This window comes from Mastomys coucha, unplaced genomic scaffold (assembly GCF_008632895.1).
Source record: "Mastomys coucha isolate ucsf_1 unplaced genomic scaffold, UCSF_Mcou_1 pScaffold22, whole genome shotgun sequence".
Lineage (NCBI taxonomy): Eukaryota > Metazoa > Chordata > Mammalia > Rodentia > Muridae > Mastomys > Mastomys coucha.
In genome coordinates this window covers 220,280,060-220,303,687 of record NW_022196905.1, presented here as the reverse complement: position 1 = coordinate 220,303,687, position 23,628 = coordinate 220,280,060, and the positions used below count along the sequence as shown (strand labels likewise).

The 23,628-nt window shown below is 38.6% G+C and overlaps 1 protein-coding gene and 1 pseudogene across 23 annotated transcripts in view; both read right to left on the bottom strand.

Moving 5' to 3' along the window:
* The window catches only part of Inpp4b (inositol polyphosphate-4-phosphatase type II B), a 752,337-nt gene that overhangs the window by 255,317 nt on the left and 473,392 nt on the right, over positions 1–23,628 (bottom strand). For 21 of the 23 annotated variants that reach the window (XM_031340451.1, XM_031340446.1, XM_031340450.1 and 18 more), the window contains one exon: positions 6,420–6,470. The exons of the other annotated variants lie outside the window; for them this stretch is intronic. In XM_031340451.1, coding sequence (XP_031196311.1) covers positions 6,420–6,470 — 51 coding nt within the window. The remainder of the gene's footprint in view (positions 1–6,419; positions 6,471–23,628) is intronic. 23 annotated transcript variants of the gene reach the window in all.
* Positions 20,752–22,449, bottom strand: LOC116069652 (annotated as a pseudogene).

Genomic DNA, 23,628 nt, shown 5'->3' with positions numbered 1-23,628 from the left:
AGTCAACATAGGATCTATCCAATCCCCAACTCCAAATTAGAGAACAAAATATCCACCTATGTCAACACTCACTGGACACATTGGAAGAGAATGAATTAGAGAAAAATTACTTTTCTCTCCTTCTAAGATCTGAATACACATAAAGATGAGGGAAAACAGTACACAATGTTAATGCACAACAATAAGGATGCACAGAATTATTTTGAGCATAAATTAATCAATGTAAACTGTTAGTAGTAGTGAGGAAAGCAGACAGTGCATTATCTACACTAACACAAGGCTTAAGATAATGCACCCATAGGTCTGGTGCCTCAGAGATGTCTTCTGCCCATCTAAAATTCTATGGAAGGATAGAATATTTGAAGGAGGGTAAAAATGGAGAGGCATAGGGTAGATAAAAGAGGTGGAGGGGTGGGAAGGGGGAAGAGAAAGAAAAGACCTGGAGAAAGAGGAAGGGAAGAAGTAGGTAGGACAAAGGAAAAAGAAGAGGAAAAGGATTATTATTATTTAGTTGAAAAATATTTACAGTACAAAAAGAAAGCTATATATGCAAAAGAAAAGTTTGATTCAGATGGAATTTTAAATAAGATTTCTAAAAAGTAGAAGATATAAAGGCTATGAAGTCTTAAGCAGCTACTACAGTTGAGAAAGTATTTCCTATGACTCCATTTTGCTCAGACTTGTTTTAGGACATGTAAGATATTTCAAGAAGTTCCAACTCATTGAAAAACTGCCTGTAAGCAAGGAAAAGAGCTGAAGAAGTCCATAAGAATGATGTGTCTTGCACACAGCCACAACAGATAGCATTCAGGAAGCCATACTAGACCAGGTTAGAATGTAAAAGTACCTTTTATTAGTCTCTGTAATTGCTCTCTTGGAGGGTTTTTGCCTTCATCTGCTAACCTAGGCTTAGTCCTGAAAGCTTCTAGCCTTGGTACAATCTAATCTAGGCCTCTGAGACTTGCTACAGAATAAGCTCACCATTTCTTGTTCTTTCTGAACATTGGCTGGTTGGTTCAACTCAGCTGTTCTGGCTCAAACTCCTTTCCAAGCTTACTGATTTGATTTGGCTTTTCTCTCAGCCTCTGAATTACTCTGCACTAAAAACTCACTCTGGCAATCTTTTCTAATCTTCTGGCTCCTTCTCATTCCCTTGTTCATCCTGTCTTTACCTGTGTTTAGTTTGTTCTATCTTCAATCTCTCTCTGTAAAACTCTCCTGGTAACACTGCCTCCTTCTCCCTCTCTATGCTGCTCTATTCTCCCTCTTAACTCTACTGTACAGTCTCTACTGTAATCCTGGACTGTATTCTCTTCTTTCTCTACTGTCTGTCTTTGCCATAAGTAGCTTCCCTTTCCTCTCTCTTCTTCTGAGAGTTGGGAATATCCTATTTTGTCAAATCTTTCTCTGATTAGTCACTTTGTTTGCCACTCAATTAGACAACATTTTCAAACATGAGTGCTTCTTTCTACAAACTTACTTTACCTTCACTGTTTTAAAGTAAAGGTACGTATAAAGGGCATGTCTGCAGTCTAGTCAGAGGGATTAAAGCTGTGTGCTAATGGCCATGCCACACCGTAACTAGAAACAGGTTCAAATATCTAATATCCTGTAACATTGGAATTCTAGTGTCTTGATTCTCTGCCAAGCATCTTTTGAACAGTATGTTGTGCCAAGTTTTCATCACAGATGACAATTCCTGTCCTGATAGATCTTTTGTTTGCACAGCTCATAGCTCTGACCTTCTTTTCCTGCCCACGTCAATACAACACTCACAAGTATCAGCCTGGGGAAGATGATCATTAAAACATACCACATATCATTTAATTCATTCACCTGACTAGAGAGTAATAACCAGAGTGTAAAAAGAGGTTATCAATGGCTATTCCTGGAATCTCTTCACAGGGAATGTGAGGCCAAATGTTTATCCTTCTGTGTATTGTAGGAACTTGGAGCTTGTGGTAGGCAGACAGACAGCTCATCAGACTTGAAATCTTATGCCCATAATGGCTCCACTGTTCATTACTGAGGAATTCGGTACCAGAAGCTGATGAACCTCCACTAGGAAGCTCATCTTACAAAGCCTTCGCTCAAAAGGTGTTCCAAGTGCTACCCAGAGCTGTGTGCACAGGGCTCAGCTAGTGCTTTAGTAGCTTACAATGTGACCAGGACACCAAGTGGAGGGATCTGTAAACTTTAAATGCCCCCCAGGTTTACAAGACTTACCATGAAGAAAGGGAGCATGCACTATAACTTTTATATTGAACATATTTTAAGAATATATTACTTATAGTGAGTTAAATAAGAATATAATTAATTTAGTCTGTTTCTTTGAACTGTTTAAAAATATGGCTATTGGACATTATAAATGGCTTATGTGGCAAATTTAGTATGTTACTCATTTCATTTTGACTGGACACTGGTATATTGCAGATTAAATGAGGTTATAAATAATGCTTTGACCTATTCTTACAAAGTCATATACAAGATTGTTGGTATAAATTTTAAAGGCCTTTGAAGAGCTAAAGTAGATATACATTTGGTGTGATATATACACATGTATGTGTATACATATATGATATACACAAATTACATATATACACATATATGCATATACAGAATATATATGCATGTATTATGTATATGCATACAGATACATAATTATAGAATAAGACAATTTTATAGCCTGGGCATTTTGTCTTCACTGTCAACCATAAGAAATATGGCTGCATGATGTCTTACTATGTAAGAGCTGTTAATACTGAAAATGGCATCATAAAGAAAATAATGCATGCTAACTATTAAGAGTTTATGAATAACCTCAAAACTAAAGAGTGCTTTATGATAGTTTTTTTTTTTTTTTTTACTAATGAACTACATGTTTGTTATGAATACAGTTCAAAAGATTTAAGGACACAAATTGGCATCTATTTGACTAAGCCATCAGGAAAACATTTGGATATATACAGTAAATATTGCCTAAGTATGCTCAGAAATTGTTGGAATTCACAATTGTAGGAGTTACAGTGAAATGTTCTAGCTCATGTTGGAATAAGTGTTCTTAGTACATCGTAATGACAGAGTCACTATGGGCACTGTGTCCTTGACCAATAACTTAAATGCTTAGACAGTTTTATAGCATTCAAAGAAATATCCTGAAGATTGGTGGGGTATGTATTAAACATGTTTTAAATTTTCACTGTACAGAATAACAAGACTCAGTCTGTCAGGAATTCAAGCTATGTTGACTCCACCTTATTTAAGCCCATTCTTCCTGTGTGTGAGATTGGTTCCGCAGTCATGCTTGGCAATTTTCTAGAGGGTTGATGTCATAAAACACATTAGATTTTCTATATTAGTATGGTCATTTCTAGACTCTTCTGTTTTGTCTATAATTTGTGCTGTTATGGCTCTAAAAGCAATGCAGACCAAAATGGATTCCTCTTTGATATTTTAATAAAGAATCTAGATATTAAACTATAAATACTGAACTGAGCAAAGTAAAAAAGTCATGTTGTGCCATGAGTCCAGTGTCTAGGAATGTGGAAAGATTACAGAAACCTGATACCTACATTTTCATTACTAGTAGTGTGTTGTTGTTGTTGTTGTTTAAAGAGATAGTTTTCCTGAAATCGCCTTTAACAACTCAGTTCTTCTCAGTGAAATATAAAATGCAGAAAACTGAGCAGGACTCAGCAGGTAGTTTGTGTTTTCTAAACCTGAATGAGCATTGTGACCTAAAATTTAACGTCTTATTCTTCTAAGCAGGAAGATAAGGAATATGATAGTCAATGTGTTCAGATTGCACAACACCCTATGAAAAGAGGCAGTGAAACAGACAGTCTGGTGTTCAAAGTCATTTTTGTGTGCTTATAGTACTGGGAACCATTTTCAAGATAAATAAAATAAAATAAAATAAAATAAAAACCTGACCAATTACTTTATGTCAGTTTGTTAATTTACTCAGTGAGTGGCTTCCTGACTGGTACAACAGCCATGTCAAAGAATCCCAACTAAGACTTTTATTTGGGACCAGGAATTTTAGCTGAGTCTTTATCAAAGAATATCAAATATAATATCAAGACAATATCAAATACACCCCATCTTAAGTTCAGAGAGCCTCCCTCATATAGCAGGACCCACAGGAAAGTGTTGAAAGGGAAGAGGGTTTAACAGAGCTGACCAAGCATCCATCCCAAGAAGACCCATTAGCAAAAATGTAGGCATCTAATAGGAAAGGCTAGAGTTTCAGACCTAGGAGCTGGGGCTAGTCCTTAATTTTTTTCTAAGAAAATACGTCTATGCCTAGGCTAGAAGACTTTTGTCCTAAACAAACGGATCAATTATAAAGATTAGATGTATCAAAACCACCTTCCTCCAGGATGCTGCCCTTTGTGAATCATGGAGCAATCTAATGTTGAGTGTCATTGGGTCCTGTATGAAGGGTAGTTAAGAGAAGGCTGAGCTAAGAGAGGACACAACAGTGAAGGTGCCTGTGGGACTTTGATGTGACATGCAAAATGCATTGGAGATTCACATGGGTCAAACCGTAACACAGAATGGGGCTCATCTGTAGCCACATGCCTAGAGTGAATTTCAGCAATAAGAGTGCAGAGTAGGAGTGGGGAAGGACAGTGAAGTGGCTGACCCTTAGCCATAGCTGACATGCTAGGGCAGTGTGGGTCTCTGAATCACCTCCACAGGACAGCTGGCATTTCTGTATTAGCCTCAATGAGGACTCTGACAAGTGTAAAAACCAGCAAATAAGGCCCTCCCCTCACCTTGGCAAAAGAGCACCTCCTGTCCCTTACTCTTCTATGTCACACCCTGAGCTATAAAAAGGGGGACAAACACGTGAAACTTCCTGCAGTGCCTGGAGTTACAGAGACATGACTAGCAAGGGGAAAGGCAGGAAGATAGGACAGAAGAGAATAAAATCAGAAACTCAGCATTTAAAATAAATAAAAAGGCTCCCCACCAAGTTGATGAAAACATAAATAAAAGTTCACACATTTAAGTCAAGATATTATTGGATCTAGAGCTAGTGGGCAATTAAGAACAAGAGCAACTTGGGGATTAGAGTAGAAAATTAAACCAACTTAGTCCTTGAACTTCAGTAAATAAATGAAACTCTTTAATTAACACTGCATTGGTTATATTAATGGATTTGGGGTTTTATGAATGATGTCTAAAAGGTGTGATAAGAACATGTCTCTGGAGCCTTGTCTGTAGTCTATAGGATGGGGTTGGTGGTGGTTGAATGGTGATTGTAAACCAGAGGCAAGAACAAGCAAACACAGAGTAGCACTCAGATTCAGCAATGGCCCTGGTTGTGGATCTTCCCTAACTGGGAAGAACTTTCTGGGAACATTGCTGAAGCACAAACTGCTCACATCATCTGAGAACCCACCATCACTAGACTAGAAAGTCTGAGATGGGTTCAAGGTAGAAGACGAAAGCCAACGGCGAAGATTGCATTCATCCATGGAAGTCTTTCATCTTGCCACCTCTGAGAAGTTTTTGGGAGAAATGAAAGAGAAAAACACCCCCACCCTGTGTGCTCTTCTCCTTCTGCAGTAGCAGGTGCACTGGGAACTGGCATTGTGCTCAGTCAGCTTTCACTTCGGTGTGTGCTTTTGAAATGTTCCCTTGGTACATCGCCAAGTGGCTGCTTTCAATAAGAAATGAATAGCACATGGCCCTGTGCTCCTCCCATTCAGTGGAAGAAGGCTGTCAGGTTCCTGAAACATTTTAAAACAGTCCTTCACTTGCTTCAGCTACACTCATTCTACTCCTCTCTGAGGGAAGAGGCCTCAGGGATTCTGCTTGCAGAGGCTGTCTCTTCAAATTCTGCCACCTCCAACTCAGGCTTTGTCTAAGCAGAAAACAGGAGTACTCCTCGTACTATCTTGCTCTTTCAACATCTCCAGGTTAGAGATGCAATGCTTCATGTGTGTCCGGCAGACCTCAGTGGGTGTTCAGCCCTACAAACAGTAGCCTGCCGCTTGATCTGTGTCCTAGCATTTTAATGGCAGAAAGCAAGCGGAAGCAACACCCTGCCCTGACTAGTGCTCTGCCATTTTCCTATGATGTTGTAGCCCACATGTGTAATTTCCCTAGCCTCCAGGAGTCCAGAAGTGCCTATTTACAGTTGCAATTCAACTACCTGCGGGACAATGTTCCTACCCATCTCTCACCATCTAAAGTAAATTCAAAACTCTTTTGAGAATGGATTATTACAGAAGATAAAAGATGATTTCTATTCAACTCAGCAACAAAAGATCGGTGACTCCTCAAATAGTCACACTTTTCTAACTTAATTTTTTTTTCAGCTAGCAGGCAGGCAGGAAGTCAGAGAAAATGAAAACCATTAACTTACAAATGACCTGTGTACCTTCGGAAATATAGGAAGCACCTACCGCAACTTCTGGCGGGGGATCCTTGTGTTCCGGAAGGACACTGGTTCGAATCTATGGAGAAAAACAAACATGTCCTATGTGACTTCCGGAAAGAAAGTTGGGAAGAAGTTTCACACAAGTTCTGGCCTTCTGCTTTCTTCACCTGATAACAATTGAAACGTTTCAGTTAATCATCAATGAAAAGGACTGCCCTCCGTATCCACTGCAGTGCAATAAAGTTCTCTTTACAATTCTAGAGCTTCCTGGCTTTCCCAGTAGGCAGGGCTGCTTGATCCTCACCCATCTTCTTGTTAGAAGCAGACATCTGGGACTTAAGTGAGTCACCTTTCATCTCCTCAAAACCCAACGAATATTCAGTATTCCAAGGGAATGACAGAATTGGTATAGAGAAAGTAATTTCATGAATGCTGGATAACTACTCTCTGAATGAGAGCTAACACCCAGCCTTCTTATAGGAGAGTCCATTCCTGGGAAAACTCTGGGCAATGTGATAGAACAGTGACATCAAGTTTCACTTGATGGTGACAGGGTCAAAAATAAGTCACCAGGAGCAGCTTATCACATGAACATTCTGAAAGCATGTGAATGCTTAGAGTAATTAGATATGTACATTTTTCTGATTGATGATTATCTACCCTTGTTTCCCACTAGAGTCATGGGAGCATTTTCAAACTATTTGTGCTCAACCTTGTCACTGGATTTTTCTGGATTTAATATGTAGCTGCTGAGCATAGTTCTCCTAAAAATAAAATGTTCCAAATGAGAAAGAGGGAGAAAGATTATTTTCTCACATAACAGAAAAGGAAGCAAGACCAAATAAGACTGGCATAACAGGCTTTGAAATAAAGATAAGGTGGAATAGTTAAATGAATACAGAGAAATATCAAACTGTGCCTTGTTTAATTGGAGAGCAAGTGTTGGCAGGGAGGGATGGGATAAATGAACAGATCGGAAGTAAGCTATGGAAAACCTTCCGTGAGGTCATTCTAACACAACCTCTTTAGAAGCATAGCCCTGTGAGTCCTGGGGCTTCTGATATGCCTGTGTCTAACAGGGCAATGGTCCCAGAGGACAGGATGGTTACAATATCCCTAGCAGTGTCAAAGGGCTTCATACAGCTTCTATGTCCTGCTGGTCTTTAAAAGCTTCCATCTCTGGATAAAGTCATGATGTATGACAGAGCATACCTTTTGATTCCCAGCTTGAGGCTCTTTATCTCTTATGACAGAACCAGTTCTACCACTTGCACGATTTGTCATTATACCAGCAAATTATTTACCAGTGCACAAAATAAATGACAGGAACAATCCTAACAGATTGGGTAAAACAGTTAGTAGCCTCTGCTCAGAGTACATGGTGGAAGACTCCTTTGCTAAGAGTTTGGTGGCTTGTTGACCGCACAATTGTTACGATTGAGTTCACTATTTAGTCTCATTATCTGAGAGCTATTAGCTACCCTCAGAAGATGGGCAAAGTGTGTAAATATTGAGCTGTTAGGGACCATTGCAAGCACATACACACATACACACATAAGCACACAAACATGCATTTCTTATATGAAAATGTTAATAAGTATAACCTCTGTTTTTCTCTTCATAGTTAAAGGACTATATATATATATATATATATATATATATACACACATATCTATCTACATTCTCTCTCTATATATATACATATCTATCTATATTCTATATATATATTTACATATATACATATATAGCCTATAATATATCTGTAAAATGTAATGTAGTATAATACATGTAAAATGTCTGTAATATGAATATCTTGTAAGGAAATGTCTTAGGACTCCTTTCCCTAAGGTGTGACTCCCTAACTCAAACTGACCAACACAATATAGGTCAAGAATAGGTGCTGTGCCCACAGTGGGGCAGGGGGAGAGTCCTCAAGAGGGTACAGTAAGCCTTCTTATTTGTCTCTTTCTTCTAATGGCCAGTAGTCAAGTGACCCAATTATCTGGTAGTAGACAATCAGTCTACTTTGTTTATATATATATATATGTATATATATATACATATATATAATATATATGTGATTTAATATTCACATATGTACAACCCATATATACACATACATAGATGCTCTTTGCATTCTTTTTTAAAATACCAACTACCAAAAACATTCTCAAAAGGGATGTACTTGCATTGAAAAATAAAATAAAAAGCAACAGAAATTGGTGAGGTTCAGTGGGAGTAGGACTGCATGAAATAACTGATTTAGGTTATATTTATGTGCATATGGAAAGAGACAAAGTTAGAATAATATCAACAATTCCAGCATGGCCCATTAAACTCCTATATTCACATGATTTTTATTATTCCTTATAAATATAAATAAGTGATAGAAGAAAATTCTATATGCCATGTACATTAAAAAATGAAAGATATCATGAACTACTTTGCTAATATTCTGTGTATGTGTGCTTCTATGTGTGAAGGGGAAAGAGAAAGGGAAGAAGACAGAAAAAGAACTTTATTTTGAATAATAAAAGGTTAAGTACAGATTTGTATAATTTTAAAACATTTGAGTCGATACAGTTGATGTCATGGTACAGTTTTTCCTACATCAATATATCCTACTGCATATCAACATTGCTGTGTGGAGAACAGTGGTTTGCCAGTGAATAGGGCCCTAGTCTTCTTTTGGGAGTCTTAGTGCTTAGTGGCTAGGACAAATATAAACCATCCAAGTACAATATAGTAAGTGCTACAATAGAAATGTGAGCATTGGCTCTTGACGTTTAGACAGGAGACTAACAGCTCAGCCTGTGGCTACCAGGGCGGGCTGCAGAGAGAAGGCGCTCAGGGTCATGAAAGATGCGTAGGAGTTTTCAGCAAAGAAGAGTACATTGAAGCGTAAAGGGCATAAGGTGATAAGTATGTACCACATGGCTGCTTACATCCAACTGCCTTTGTGGAGAGTGTGCTCCTGAGGATGCTTCAGGGAACTTGCAAGAAAGTGACTTGAGTTAAATAGGTTTGGAGAAGTAGGTAGGGCCCAAAAAATTATGAGGCTGTGATGTTATATAATTGGCACTTTCCTTTATATACTTCTCTAGGCAATGGAACATCAGGGATGGCTATTGGGGTGAACACTTGAATTATCCCAGGGCCTTCTGAGAGCTCTCAGCCTCTGTTTTTCTGTCTTGGTGTTGGCTTTTTAAATGAGATTAGTTTACGTGACTGTATTGTATCCTTTGCAGCCTTTGGAGCAGTTTGTGGCTAGGAAGGGGAGGTAAGAAGTGAGAGTAGAGCTAAGGGAGTGAAAAAATGAGCATAAAGGATTATAGAGGGAAATAGAAGGAAGGCAGAGGAACTGAGGACAACAGAGAATGCTAGAGAGGCAGAGATGTGTCACTGCAATGTAAGGAGCCATGGCTGTAACTACAGTATGTTTTAGTTCCTCACTATGGTATGCCTTCTGAGAATTAATGGCCTTTCTTGGGAATTCATTTTTGATCTTATTCACATTTTTTCCTACTAGGTGTCTTCAAGGTGCCTCTCCAAGAATTTTCCCAAAACACACAAATGTTCACACAACTGTACACTCAAAGCCCTTCCAACTTGGGTCTAGAGGTTTACAACAGCAAATAAATCAAAGTGGACCAGGTGGTGGATGTGAGCAGATGCATGCTCACACTGTGAGAGACATCTTGCTTGTCTACTAAGTTCATATGAAGCAAATTGCCCTCCTGTCTCTTTTCTTTAAATCCCCGTCAATCCCAAAAGTTCAAGGTTCGTGTATGTTAACTTTGAAATGATAAACATATGTAGTTTACTTGATATGATAACCATGTTAGCAGGTAGTGAGTAACCTTGACTCATCAACTCCCTGCAGACTACTCTGCTAACGTTCAAATCTCTACTATATGGCTGCAGTAGGAGAATATAGAATATTTAAGCTCATATCCTCAGAGGAAAATTCCTGAAGCTAGTGAATCTTATTATACAGAATATGGACACTTCTGTCCCATGAGAGAAGACTACTGCAGTTTCCCTGACGACTAAGTGACTAAGCCTGTGGCAAAGCTGTCTGCTGGAGATCCAGAGCCAGCCAAGGAGAAGGTCAAGATATCCAGAATCTGTGTCCCTAGCTGCATTTTACAGAGCTCACATAGGTCCATTTCTGCATTGGTAAGAAGAATGGAGCAAGTTCCTCTAGATAGATATAGATGGGATGGGGGAAAAGTTGGGGATCATCTAAGAGGAATACCCATGAAAGAGTATACATCCTCCACCAAGAATATGGTCCAACCTGGCAATGTATTTGGAAGTGAATTTGATATAGAATTGTAGTCTGTTTCATAACATAAATGCTACTCCAGACCCCTGTTGATATCAATAGTGAATCCCTGATATTGAAAAGTGAAACTATGATAGAGAAAAATGTCTACTTCCTCCTGTAGTATAACTATCCCTATAAGGAAGTGTTTCAGGATTCAGGTGTGATCCCCTAACTCAACCCCACCAACAACATCATATGTCAGGAATATCTGTTACATCTACTGGAAGGGGGGTTCTCAAGAGGGTATGGTATGCCTGTAGACCTAGAGATCCAAGTCTCCAAATAGCCACATGAGAGAAAGTCATCAGCTAATGGCCAGTGACCAGTGTGTCCCTATAATAACTTCATAGAACTTTGTACAGGTGTGTACAAGCTAATTCACCAGAACGGCGGGCATTGACTTGTTTGCAGTTCTAACAGATCTCCAAGTGCGGGACAACTGGTTTTCCAGGCAGATCTCACAAGCCTGTGGTCCAAAGGCAAGCTGCCTATGTCGCCATTCAGAGGCTCCACTAGGACAGATCTGCTTGCTAACCATCCACAGCCTGTAAGTCGAATTGAATATCCTACACAGATGTAGAACAGAGATCTTCATTTTCTGGAAGACTGTCAGCTGAGACAAATGAAAATGCCAGAGGCCTCACATTTGTGCTTCTTGCTGTATGGACTCCTCCATGGTCAAATAGAGCACTAGAAAAGTCTTTGTGTTATCATTTCTTTATCATAAAAACACTGAAAATTTTTCTCCTTTTGAAATATATAATATGTAAGTGCTACACATACCACGTTACGGTGCAGTAGCTCACTAGGATATCCTATCTCTATATATCTCTAACTTATTTACAATTGGTCAATGTTCTCTGCCTGTGGCTGCTTAATTCTCCCCAATGTGTTCTAACTACCTTTTACTCTCAGCCTCGGTGCTGTGATCATTCCCTTAAAGGGGGCCATGTGGACTGATGGAATAAGAGGAGGAAAGTTACCATTCTGGGCACTCTGTGGAATGTATGGCTCGGAGGGATCATCTCACAGCCCACTTTAATTTCTCCTTCCACAATGACCACACAAAGAGCTTTCAGTCTAAGGCACAAGTTTGATATTTACACCTATCTCAGAAGCCAGTGTAATTTAGAGTTCTCATTTGTTATAAATGGAAATTTACAGTCAGATTGTGGTGATGATAAAATAAAATAAAATAAAATAAAAGCTCATGCTGAATCTTTGTTTTCTACTTTTAATCTCAGCAAACATATATCAAGCATTTATGATGGTCTAATCAGCATTATAGAAACTAGATCTCAGAAAGGTAAAGGTTAATAAGACAAAGGGATTCTTTTGTTTTGTTTGTTTGTTTTTGTTTTGTATTTTTCCATGGGCTTTCTTTTTGCAGGGAGTGTTGTTATTTGTTTATTTTGTTTTTCTTTCTAATTGTTTGTTTGTTTTTCCATGGACAATAAGAATGACCTGGTTATTTAAGAGGCAAACATTCAAAAAATTGATAATAATTTTGAATTTAATAAAACACATCAGTGAGTCTGCAGTAGTAAATGATTCCACTATTGCTCAATTTTCCTTTTGAGCAGAGAACATGTAACATATGAAACCTTAAATGATTTTGACAATAGAATGAATTTAGCAATGTGGAAATGTGGTCCTTCAGCATCTTGGAGCCCCGTTTCTAGGTTCATCCTGAATACTCCCAGTTTGCTAGCTCATTTGTGAGGATTGTAGAGATTATATATTTATACATATAGGGACAAAAAGACTGAATCACTTGATGGTGAATTCACTTGGTGGTTTGAATAACCATGGCCTCAATAGGCTCATATATTTAATGCTTGGTCATTAGGGAGTGGCTATTTGCAAACCAAGAAGAGTGTCAGAGGAAACCAACCTGGCTAGTATCTCTAGGTTGTACTTCCTGACTACAGGACTATGAAAAAGTCAATTTCTATTGTGTAAATGCCAATTCTATGTTATTTGTTCTGAGCAGCTTTGTGATGACTCTGGCGTTGTGTAATATGACTTTCCAAAATCTAAGTAAGATGACAGTCTTTGTTTCTCAACCCTCGATGAGCACAGGGCTTTCTTACATGTTTCCTGTGTTTCTCTTTATTATCATTACATCTTACACTTCCTCAAAATCTTGCAAATGTCTTTAGCATAAGGGTAGCCTGGAATTTGGTTTGTTTTTGGTTTCTAAGTTTGTCATTTCAGCTACACATGCAATCCAGAATCGTTGTAGAGTTCTCTGCTTGGCTGCATGGTGTTCTGTACAGTGAAACGTAGATATTTCAGACTTTTAGTTCAAGCAGGCTCCGTGGATGCCTCTAGGTGAGAAAGGCCCCTTTGTCCTCCTGTATCAACTCACATCCCCTCTGTGCTTATGGACTGTCCTGCTTTGTCCTCAGTTTCCAAGACACTGTGGAACTGTGGGAGAATCTGTTCTGCTTCCCCCTTTCAACCATTGCCGGTTCCTTTAGCCTCCCACTTTATAGGAACTCAGTACATAAGCTTTGAATCAATGAAAAGAAAAGCTACTCAGAAAGCCTTAATATCTCCATTTCTCACTTAACCCACTACAGAGACTGAACACTTTGTTGAGTATACTTTCTCCATGTAGGCAGATGCCCATTTCTAGGAGGATCCTCAATATAAAAAAATGTCCAGAGATGAAATTTACTCTACCTAATCATTTCTGTTTATGCAGCTTGATTATATGCTCAAATATATGGAAATATATGGACTTTGTCATATGTCTGGCTGTTATCAGAGTATTGCTTTTTTCATGTCTCACATCATATTCCAACAGAATTTATATACACCTTGCGTGTGTGTATTGAACCTAGGGTATCATGTGTGTGATGTATATGCTAAGTAGCTATATCTTTATCCTCTGAACTTCTTAATATGCACAAGTTGTTGGAAAGCTAATGAATCTTCTCAACATACAACCAAAGGACAAAAAACTAATATTTCATGGAGGTCCTTAAGTGTGATTGCAAAGGTAAATAAAATGATGTTTGTATATGTTAGCTTGTTCATTGAGAAGTCTCAAAGAGCACTTATAAATACATATCTATAAGTGGCTCTTTTGGTAAGTAGCATTTTTCCCAAAGGCTGAATATCCTCCAAAATCATTGCAATAATTACTGACAGTGATAGGCCATCTTGCTTGTTTCTAGGTAAATGCAATCATCTTTGAAATGTCAAAACACATTGTACCAAATTATACACATATGAATGTTCGACAGACTTTAAAGAAAACTATGAATAAAAGCAAATGTAAGCACAGTTTTAGTCTGGATGCATCCTGTGTATGGAAGATGTTTTTCATTTCTCTAAAGAAGTGATTTTCACACTGTAGCTCTCTGGCCACATGGGTCCCTTTACACTGAATGGCTGGCACTTCTAATTTCTCTCTATGAACACACCATGATACTGAAGTCTAACGATCACGAAGGAGGCATGTGGTTCTTCAGGTTAATGCTGACTGTGATGGGGCTCCAGACTCCTATAACTCTAAGTATCCCTGCCGTTACCTCCATCTTATTCCATTTCCCTTTCCAATGATAAAAAGATCTATTGCACACAGGTGAAAGAATATGAAACAGTAAAAAAAAAAAAGTCTGCAGATATTTTCTTTCTTTTGCAGGTTGTATCTGGAAGATCCATATATTCTGCTGAAAATATGAACTGTCAAAAAAAAAATGGCTCAGCCCTGTAGGTAAAAGATGACTCTCTATAGCTCTTCTATTCTGCTCTCTAGACGACTTATTTGTGGATATTCCTGAAACCAACATAAGTTTAGGAATATGGAAATCCTCCAGACTTTCTTGACTATGTATATGAGCCAAGTCGTGCCCTTTGTATTTACCTAAAGCAAAAAGAACAAATATCCTAAGAGCTGTGCAGGCTATAACAGCAGCAGATTTCATTAAAATAGCAAGAAATATTTAGCCGCCAGGCAGTGATGGTGCACGCCTTTAATCCCAGCACTTGGGAGGCAGAGGCAGGCAGATTTCTGAGTTCAAGGCCAGCCTGGTCTACAGAGTGAGTTCCAGGACAGCCAGGATTATACGGAAAAACCCTGTCTCAAAAACAACAACAGCAAAAATAAATAAAGAAAGAAATAAAAACAACAACAACAAAAGAAATATTTAACCATTTAAAATGAAACTAAAGCATAATACCTCTTCACGATTCAAAAGCATATTCTAAATTAGGATCCACAGGTGGTGAAGACAATACCTGTGTCCTGACTAAGCAACTGTTCTCTGGGTGTTAGAACCCCATTCCTGATCCTCACTGCTGAAGTGCCTGGAATATCCACCTGTCTGTCAAGGGCTTGGTGCCCAGCTTGGCTCTATGAAGATGCACTAGAAACTTCAGGAACTGAGGTTTAAGGGGATGGCTTTAGATGGTCAAGGGTATATGTACCCTTGGAGGGGAAAGTGAGGACCAGTCTCTTCTTCCTGCTATTTTCTCTCTCCCAGCCATGAATTGAACAGTTTTGTTTTTCCATGTACTCATGTCAAGATCCACTGTCTCACCAGAGGTCAAAGCCAAGAGTGCTGTTGAATCACTGATGAAAACATATAAACTGGAAATCAAAATAAAATCTTTCCTCTTTATAAGTTGATTTTCTATGGTATTTTAATGATAGAAAACTAGCATACTTTCTCAAACACAGGGCTATATATTAATATATAAAGTATGTACAGAGCCTAGTTCAATTCTACGCATTCAATATCAAGAGTTTGTCAGGCAGACATTCATAGGTTATTCCCGCGGCAATCTACCCCCAGTCCTTATCCAGCATCTAAACATTCAACGTGTTGTTCATCCTTTTGAAAAGTGGATTAAAAGTCAATAAGGCTGATTCATTAATCTCACGCTAGACCTAGGTAGATCTATGTGCTTCTAAGACAATTGTCAATGGCAATTCAAAACTTATGGTTGGTGAGTTGAGATAGTGAAAGAAAGCAAGGTGAGAAACCAAGAGACACTTAGGTTCAGTTCCCTTATTTCAGAGATATATATGCTAATTTTAACACATTGCCATCTCAGATCTGTATTGGATTATTACTGCCCATTTTGCAGGAGAGAAAACTGAGCTTTAGAGATAATTTGTCAATACCTATTCATCAACAAGAAGCCAGTTTGACATTAGATGTTCTGATTTTGAAGACTGTGCCTGATGGCATTGTGTCTTTTCAGAAATAGGACAAATGGTGAATCTAATGAGTTTCCCTCAGGTTGCTTAATGAAAGGTTTTGTTTTTTTTTTAAACTAAAACTCTATTAGCCTTAGGGAATAGAAACAGACACAACTGATCACACTACTAGATCTGAAAACACCACCATTACATATAAACAGCCCCCAATTAAGACCAAAGTCATGAGTTAATGAGCAAGCCATTAAACAGAAAACAGTAATATAAATGCAAGCATTTGTCCATTAATCTGTTGTTCCCCATAAGCCATTAGCCCCAACAAATGTAACGCTAAATAATTTCAAGGTCTCATCAAAACAATTGCGGAATTGTCCCAGTATTTCACATGATCAATTGCAACCTAGATTTTGTTTATTCCTGTCAAGAGATTATACATCCCTATTGAAAAATGATTTATATAATATACCTATAAAACTATTTTTTCCATGAACTAGAAAATAGGTTAATTTAGGCAAGGGATGGAAGGACTACCAATGCATCTATTCAACAAGTATTGCCTTCCTTTCCAGGGAAAAGGGAGATGGCTATTTTACTATGCAGCAGCTGGACTGCACTATCACAGTTCTGTGGGAATTTCACCAAAGCATCTAATACTTTGGTTCATATGTCTCAACAAAGCTGCTCAGAATTACTTGTAGAAGTTTTAAAATGTGATTGCTTATGCCAGGGTCCTTGACCTCATCCCTTTAACTAGATCACTCTAAGCACAGACTTTTCTATTGTGTTTTTTTTGTTTGTTTGTTTTTGTTTTTTTTGTTTGTTTGTTTCTAATGTACATTGGGAGGAAAGTGAGGATCCAACTTTAACTTTCAACTTACAAGAAAACAGAACTCAGAGATAGGCAGCTTCTCTACCAAGACATATGATTAAGGAGAGAGTGGGGAGATTAGAGTGTCAACATAAATCTCCTGTTTCTTGAGCCAGTGTTTTAGCCCCTGCTCCCATGTAGATAGTGTCAGCATATCAACTCCCTGCAATTCTTGACATTTTGGTTGCAAGCCTAGCCTTTAAGGCTGAACCATTTCTCTATCCAGCTCATCCTGGCAATTATTCTTACCACAGTTTTGAAGTTTTCAAGTCTGATGTAATCAGGAGATGTGTAAGGTCAAACTCATGTCCATAATGATTCTTGGGTAATAGTCTCCTTTTGAATCCTCATTCTTTGTCCAGGACACAGTAGAGGATCATATGGCCTATAATGTCACAAAACCTTATACACAGTGCACACATCATGTTTCCTCATGGTTCAGAATTTAAAGAGATTTACAAACATAAAACTGCTACCTTCTTAATATAGGTTTTGTTTTCCCATAAAGATTTTACAAACGTGTGTGATTTAACTTATATTAATTATTTGTGACTTTACATAAATTGGAACTTTGAAAGTTTCTGACTTTGATTCTAACGTGGGAAGTATCCATAGCTAGCACAACACATATAAACAAAAGTCCTGAAGATTCTCCAGAATTTATGAGATCCTAAAGTGCCCTGAGACCCAATGGAATACTGCTGCAAGTGGGCTTCAGCCTTGGGTCATTCTCTCCCTTTTGGAGGCTTCTATGTCAAAGTCGCTGTCAGAGCTCAATGGATGGCTATATGTCACAGCCACTGAAAACACTGGTCACCAACGTGCTGCAGGCATCCCATACCCTAAGCCACCTTGTACCACAGTGCTTGCCTGACCTTCACTGCTCTCTATTTTTCATATTTTTGTACCTGGTAAGGAAAGGCAACATAGTCATCAACAAGGAACAATTTCTTTATGGATCACATGTGAACATCGGGGAGAGGTGGGAAATTCAAAACAGGGAAAGGATGTACAATATTGAAACAACATAGTGTGGTTAAGTGGAACTATGTTTGTCACCAGCTCTAGTAAAGCTAGGTTAATGATTCTGTGACTTTAAATAATTTCTCATGAGAAACGTCCCAACTTGGTGGGAACTAAGAAGGAATAATCTCTCTGCAGGCCAAAGAAACACTAAGTGCCCAGGCTCTGAAACCAAAGTGACTGATAGTTCAAAGAGAAGAAGAGAGGAATGAGAAGCAGGGTCCAAGAAAGGCAATGCTATGGTAACATTGACCTCATACTGCATTACAAGAGGAAACTCTTGTTGGGTCCTGAGCCAAGAAATGAGGTGAGGTGATCTTTTTCACGCTTCAAAAATAGCATCCAATATGTGGAGAACAGATGGTGAGAGCTCAATAGTGGAAGGAAATGAGAAAGACTCCATTCACAAGTTAAGAGTCATAGGACATGATTCCTTTTGCTAGAGTCAGGATCAAGCTAGGATTGCAAGTTTTAGGAGACTCACCATTGGGCTCTCCTAAGTTACTTGTTTTCAAATATTTATACAAAGCACATTGATAATAATAGAAAACAATATGTGTACAAAGAGTCCTATGAGTGTGATCACATTCACCATTGAGTAAAATAATGCTCAAGGGTCACAGACATGTTCACCATTATTTAAATAACTGTAGTACTAAATGATAAGTGGTATGCTTTTTACATATTTATATTATAGCTATTAAATAATAGCACAGCTCTTAACATATAGAGATGTTTAGGCACATGTAACCTAGAAAAGGAAGGCATTCAGTTCTATTAAAAAAGAAAGCATTTAAACTGAGACAACCATATATTTATACTAACTCATGAAAGCCTAGAATAAGCGTGTCAGTGGAAAGACTTGCATATTCTGGCTAAAACCTACAGCAGTGTTGAACAGCAAATACCTGTTGCTTCTCTCTACATTGGAACCATATCAGCAAGCAAGGGCTCAATGACATGTAACTGCCAAATGGTGCCACATGAGGAAAGACAAAAATGTAAAGGACAGAGTCCACAAGGTTTAAAAGCAAACCCCCCTTCCTAGTAATCAAAAATCCTATCAAGAGGCTTTGGAGAAAATGAGTGGATACAGCTGTGTGCCTGGCTTTTTAATTAGCATGGGGAGACATGCTTCATCTGAGCCTCTTTCTTAAAGCACAGCCTTATGACACGCTTCCTTCATTGTCTCCTGAGCACGCTCCTCCATGTTTTACAAAACAACAGGCAGTCAGCCACAGATGCACACACACACACACACACACACACACACACACACACACACAAAGGCACACAGGTACATGTATACATACACACATGCATGCAAACAAACACATACACATAGGTGGGTGTACACACATGCACACACAGAGACAAACACATACACACCCAGGTTCATGTACATACATACACATACACAGGTGCATTTACACTCAGAGAGAATTACACACAGGTACATGCATATATACATACACATACATCGACATATATCATGCAAAGCAGGTCAACTTCTGTAAACCGTATTTAACAAATGCCAAAATAGACCTGTATATCCCAACTTTGAAGTTTTATAAAATATATCTTCTCAGATGCTTAAAGATGTTATGTTTAAAAGAAACCACATTTGGAATCAAAAGCTTAACATTGAAAGTCTTAACTGGTGGAGAATCTCTGTCATGTTTATGTGTGTGTGTGTGTGTGTGTGTGTGCTTGAGTTGAGTTTGTACTCAGTGTTTCTGTCTCAGATCTGATGAATCACAAGCAATGGGTTTAGGTATCTTATAGAATTCTAAAATCCAATGCACTGAGCAATGACCACTCATAAGAGAAAAATGGAGTGTTGCTATAAACTCATTTTGACAACAGATATGCTTTTTATTGCTTTCATTTAAGGTGAATTTTCCTGTGCTGCTGTCAAGAAGAAAGTAAAACATCTCAGCTAAATGTATTTCCCATTCTCATAGATCAGATGAAGCTGCAGAGAGCAAAGTTCAATGGATTTCATTCTGACCTGTGTTCCCTTTCCCCTTTTTATATGTTCTACTTTATTTTTTGAAAGTTCTTTTTGAGTTTTCAATATTTTATTCAAGTTTTATTTAAAATGAGGCCTATTAAAGCATTTGAGGGCAAAGCGATAATTCCATACAAAATGGGAGACTCTAAAATGTATCCATTAAACTGGGGGTGGGGGAGAGAGAGACAGACCAAGAGAGAGAGAAAGCATAACAGAAGTCAGTTTAGATCCCTAGTGTTGTCATGGTGTGACCACAGTCATCTGCCCAGCTCAGAGCTGGAGATCACAGAAGCTATATTATATGCTGGTGCAATGTCAGAAAAAGAATTCAAATGAAAGAAGAAGAGGAAGAGGAGGAGAAAGAAGAAGCAGGAGGACAAGAGGAGGAGAATGAGGGGAGGAGGAAGAGAAGGAGGAAGAAAAAGAAGGAGGAGGAGGAGAACAAAAACAAGAAAAACAAGAACAACAAGAAACAACACTACACACAAGGAAAAATTAAGTCCTGAATGACTGGCTTTATCATGTCCATTGTCTCCACTCTAAAATGGCACAAAAGAAATAGCTAACCACACCCTGAATCCTACTTTTACTGCAAAACAGGTAACTGTTGGGCCAGGAAAAGAACAGGATATGACTATCTATCTAAAAAGTCCCCATCACATAGGTGTGTATGTGTTTCCCAGAAGATAGGATTGGGAAACCAGGGTTAGATGCTCAGGGAGTCACAATTTCATCTGTGGACTCATTGCAGATTTATAGAGGGCCTGGACATTTGCAGCCTCCATTTTAGCCTGACATCTCTATGGGAGCTCTTCCTCAACTAGTTCTAAAAGGCTAAAAAATCCTTCTGGAATAGGCCTTCTGCTGCACCTCAGAGTGAGTCAACCTTAACCAGGGAGTTCCAGTTTCTAACTCACAGGGTTAAAAGGTACATTAAATTCTGAAGGTATCTATGTTACAAAATATTTTAAATTGATGAATGTACAATATTCATTTATTCTGGAAGTTCCAATCTTAGGTCAAGCTTGTGGATGACAGACTGACGTCTTTGCCCTCCAGCTGAGCCAACAGTGTCAATTTGATACCTGGGTGTAGCAGTGGTTCTCAAATTATGTGTTGTGACCATTTTGCAGGGGTGAGTTGAGAGTGGGTGGTTCCAACGACCCTTTCACAGAGGTCATCTGAGACCATCAGAAATATCAGACATTTACATATCAATTCATACCAGTTATGAATTAGCAATGAGTTACAGTTATGAAGTAGCAATGAAATAATTTTATGGTTGGGAGTCACCATGACATGCTCTGTTAAATTGTCACATTAGGAAGGTTGATGACTGCTGTTTCAGGGTCTGAGTGTACCCTAAGCCAATCAGGCTACAGTTGTTCACTTTGGTTGAAAAGCTGGCATTGGAATTCACCTGACACTTATTTCCAAAACATGTTACTGTTTCTGCTGCCCAGGCAGGACTTGACTCATTTTCCACCTTCTTGTTCACTTTCTGGTAAAAAGAGCCACCAAACTGTTCTATCATTCAGATTGATATGAAGCTGGAATTCATCCATCTTGTTGCCAACTGTGAAGTTGTTCGGGATCATTTAGAACTTCAAGGTCTCAAAATTTATCTGGTAGCTAGCCAGCCAGCTCTCACAGCCAAGCAGCAGCATGTCCCAGATGGAGAGCCCAGTGATGTCAAAGTCCACATCACAAGCCGAGGTCTTCTACTTTTCTTGATTTTAGCACTTTTTCCGCAGTGTTAGGCAAGAAGGATGAACCGAAGTTCAGCTTCAGTAAGTTGGTCTTCCACAGTGACCTCGGTGTCCAGAGTGATATGTGTGTTCCACTCCTCAACGTCAACCACCATACGGTCCACCTGGTCCAGACTGCCATCCAGTGGTCTCCATGTTGTGAGAGCTTGAGCTGATATATCCCAACCCATTTTTGGCCTTTCTTTTCAAATCGAGTTATATTAAGTCAAAGCTATAACCCTTGGTGAAGACATTCCTGACAGACTTACCAAGATCAGCATCTGTGATAGGCACAACCATCCTCCCAGAGGCAGTGATGGAGGGAGCCATTGCACCTACTGAGAAGACCTGATTCTTTGAAAGTTTTGAATATAGTGCTGCTCAAAATGATATTTTAAATCCCCTCTCCCCCAACTTCTAAAGAGTCTAAGATCCCAAGGCAGCTGATGACTCCAAGGAAACATTGTCTTCTGAACACATAGGACAGCTGCACACACAAACTCACAGCAGCTGTGACACTGTACAAAACCCATGCAAGCATAAGCCAGATCAAATCTCAGCAAGGAGAGAGGATTGGACACACAATCTCACCCATAAGACATCGAGTTACTAGAAACTGACAGCTGCTGGGAAAGGAAGGGACAGTTCCCTAGGGGTGTAGATCCTAAGCCTTTTTATTTTTTAAAAAACAATGGTATGTAATAAATGTTTAACTGTTGACTCTCAGAAGCTAGGATGGGGTGGTATGAACTATCTGTTATCTATCTATAGTATAAACACCTCAAGTAGAGGTGCCATACTACTGACATACTATTACCAACTACAGAGTTGGTAGAGATGTGTATGATCAGCTCTCCAAGGCTCTTACAAGCAGGTTCTAATACACTATTATATGATCACATGGTCTAGTGTAGGAATGCCTTTGAGGCCTATCCATTGAGATTCTGGTATCTGAGGAGACTACCACAGCCTTTTACATAGAAAAATTAGCATGCGACTACATATTAATGTATAATCTTTTCATTTTATGTGTCACAAGTTAAGATCATGTCTTAGAGGTTAAGAGAGGGGTGTATGAGGAGAGGGGGCCATGTGAGGGTGGGCTGGAAGGAGAGGGGAGACTGAGATTGGGATGTAAAGTGAATAAATAAATACATTAACTGAAAAATGATCTTGTCCCTCAAACCAATAATTTTAATTTAAATTAATATTCAGTAGAGTCTAGATGCTTATCTAAGATGTACTCAGCAGTATCTTCTCAATCAGATTCCTAATTGGAGAATTCTTTTAAAACCAATGGAAACTCTGGTCATGGGAAAGAGGCACACACACTGCAAGAATCTGGCTTACTGGAACTGGTCTCAGGACATATCTGGGCCCAGGGTCAGTGTTAAGTGTCTTGGCAATGAGTGTTGCATGCTTCAAAATTTTCTCTATCTTTGGAGTATCTCACTAAGAGCTTTGGAAACCACAGTACATGTTCTATACTCGTGTTTAGAAAAGTAATCTCACAGGAGGACTGAGAAAACAAGGAAAAAAATTACCCAGACACTGCCAGTCCATAAATAGTTCATAGTTTGTAGGTGAGTGTCAAAACAAATAGAAAAATCTTCCATTAAGGGATTTTAAAATGTTTTACCAATTTAAAAAGAGAGGTTAGTTTTTTGTGCTTGCTTTTTTAATATGTTGACCATAGTGATAATATCATCTCTAGGAGATCAAGTAAATTCTAGTGTATCTTATTTACATTACTATAAGTAGTCCCAACCTAGCCTTGTTTTTGTTTTATTTCCATATGTGTGTGTGTGTGTGTGTGTGTGTGTTGTTGTTGTTGTTGTTGGTAGTGGTGGTTGTTTGTTTAACAAAGCAAAAACATAGCTCTTGCTTTGTCACTATGTTTCAGAAACATCAGATGATTTTATTGATGATAGAGGAAGAAAATTTATTGAGATTATTGAAAATGTAATGCAATTATTTATTTATTTTTCTTTAAAATAAAGCAGATAGTTAATATCAGTAAACATTTAGAAAAGATTCAGTCTGAGAATTAAATGAGTAGCCTTCATGGGACATAT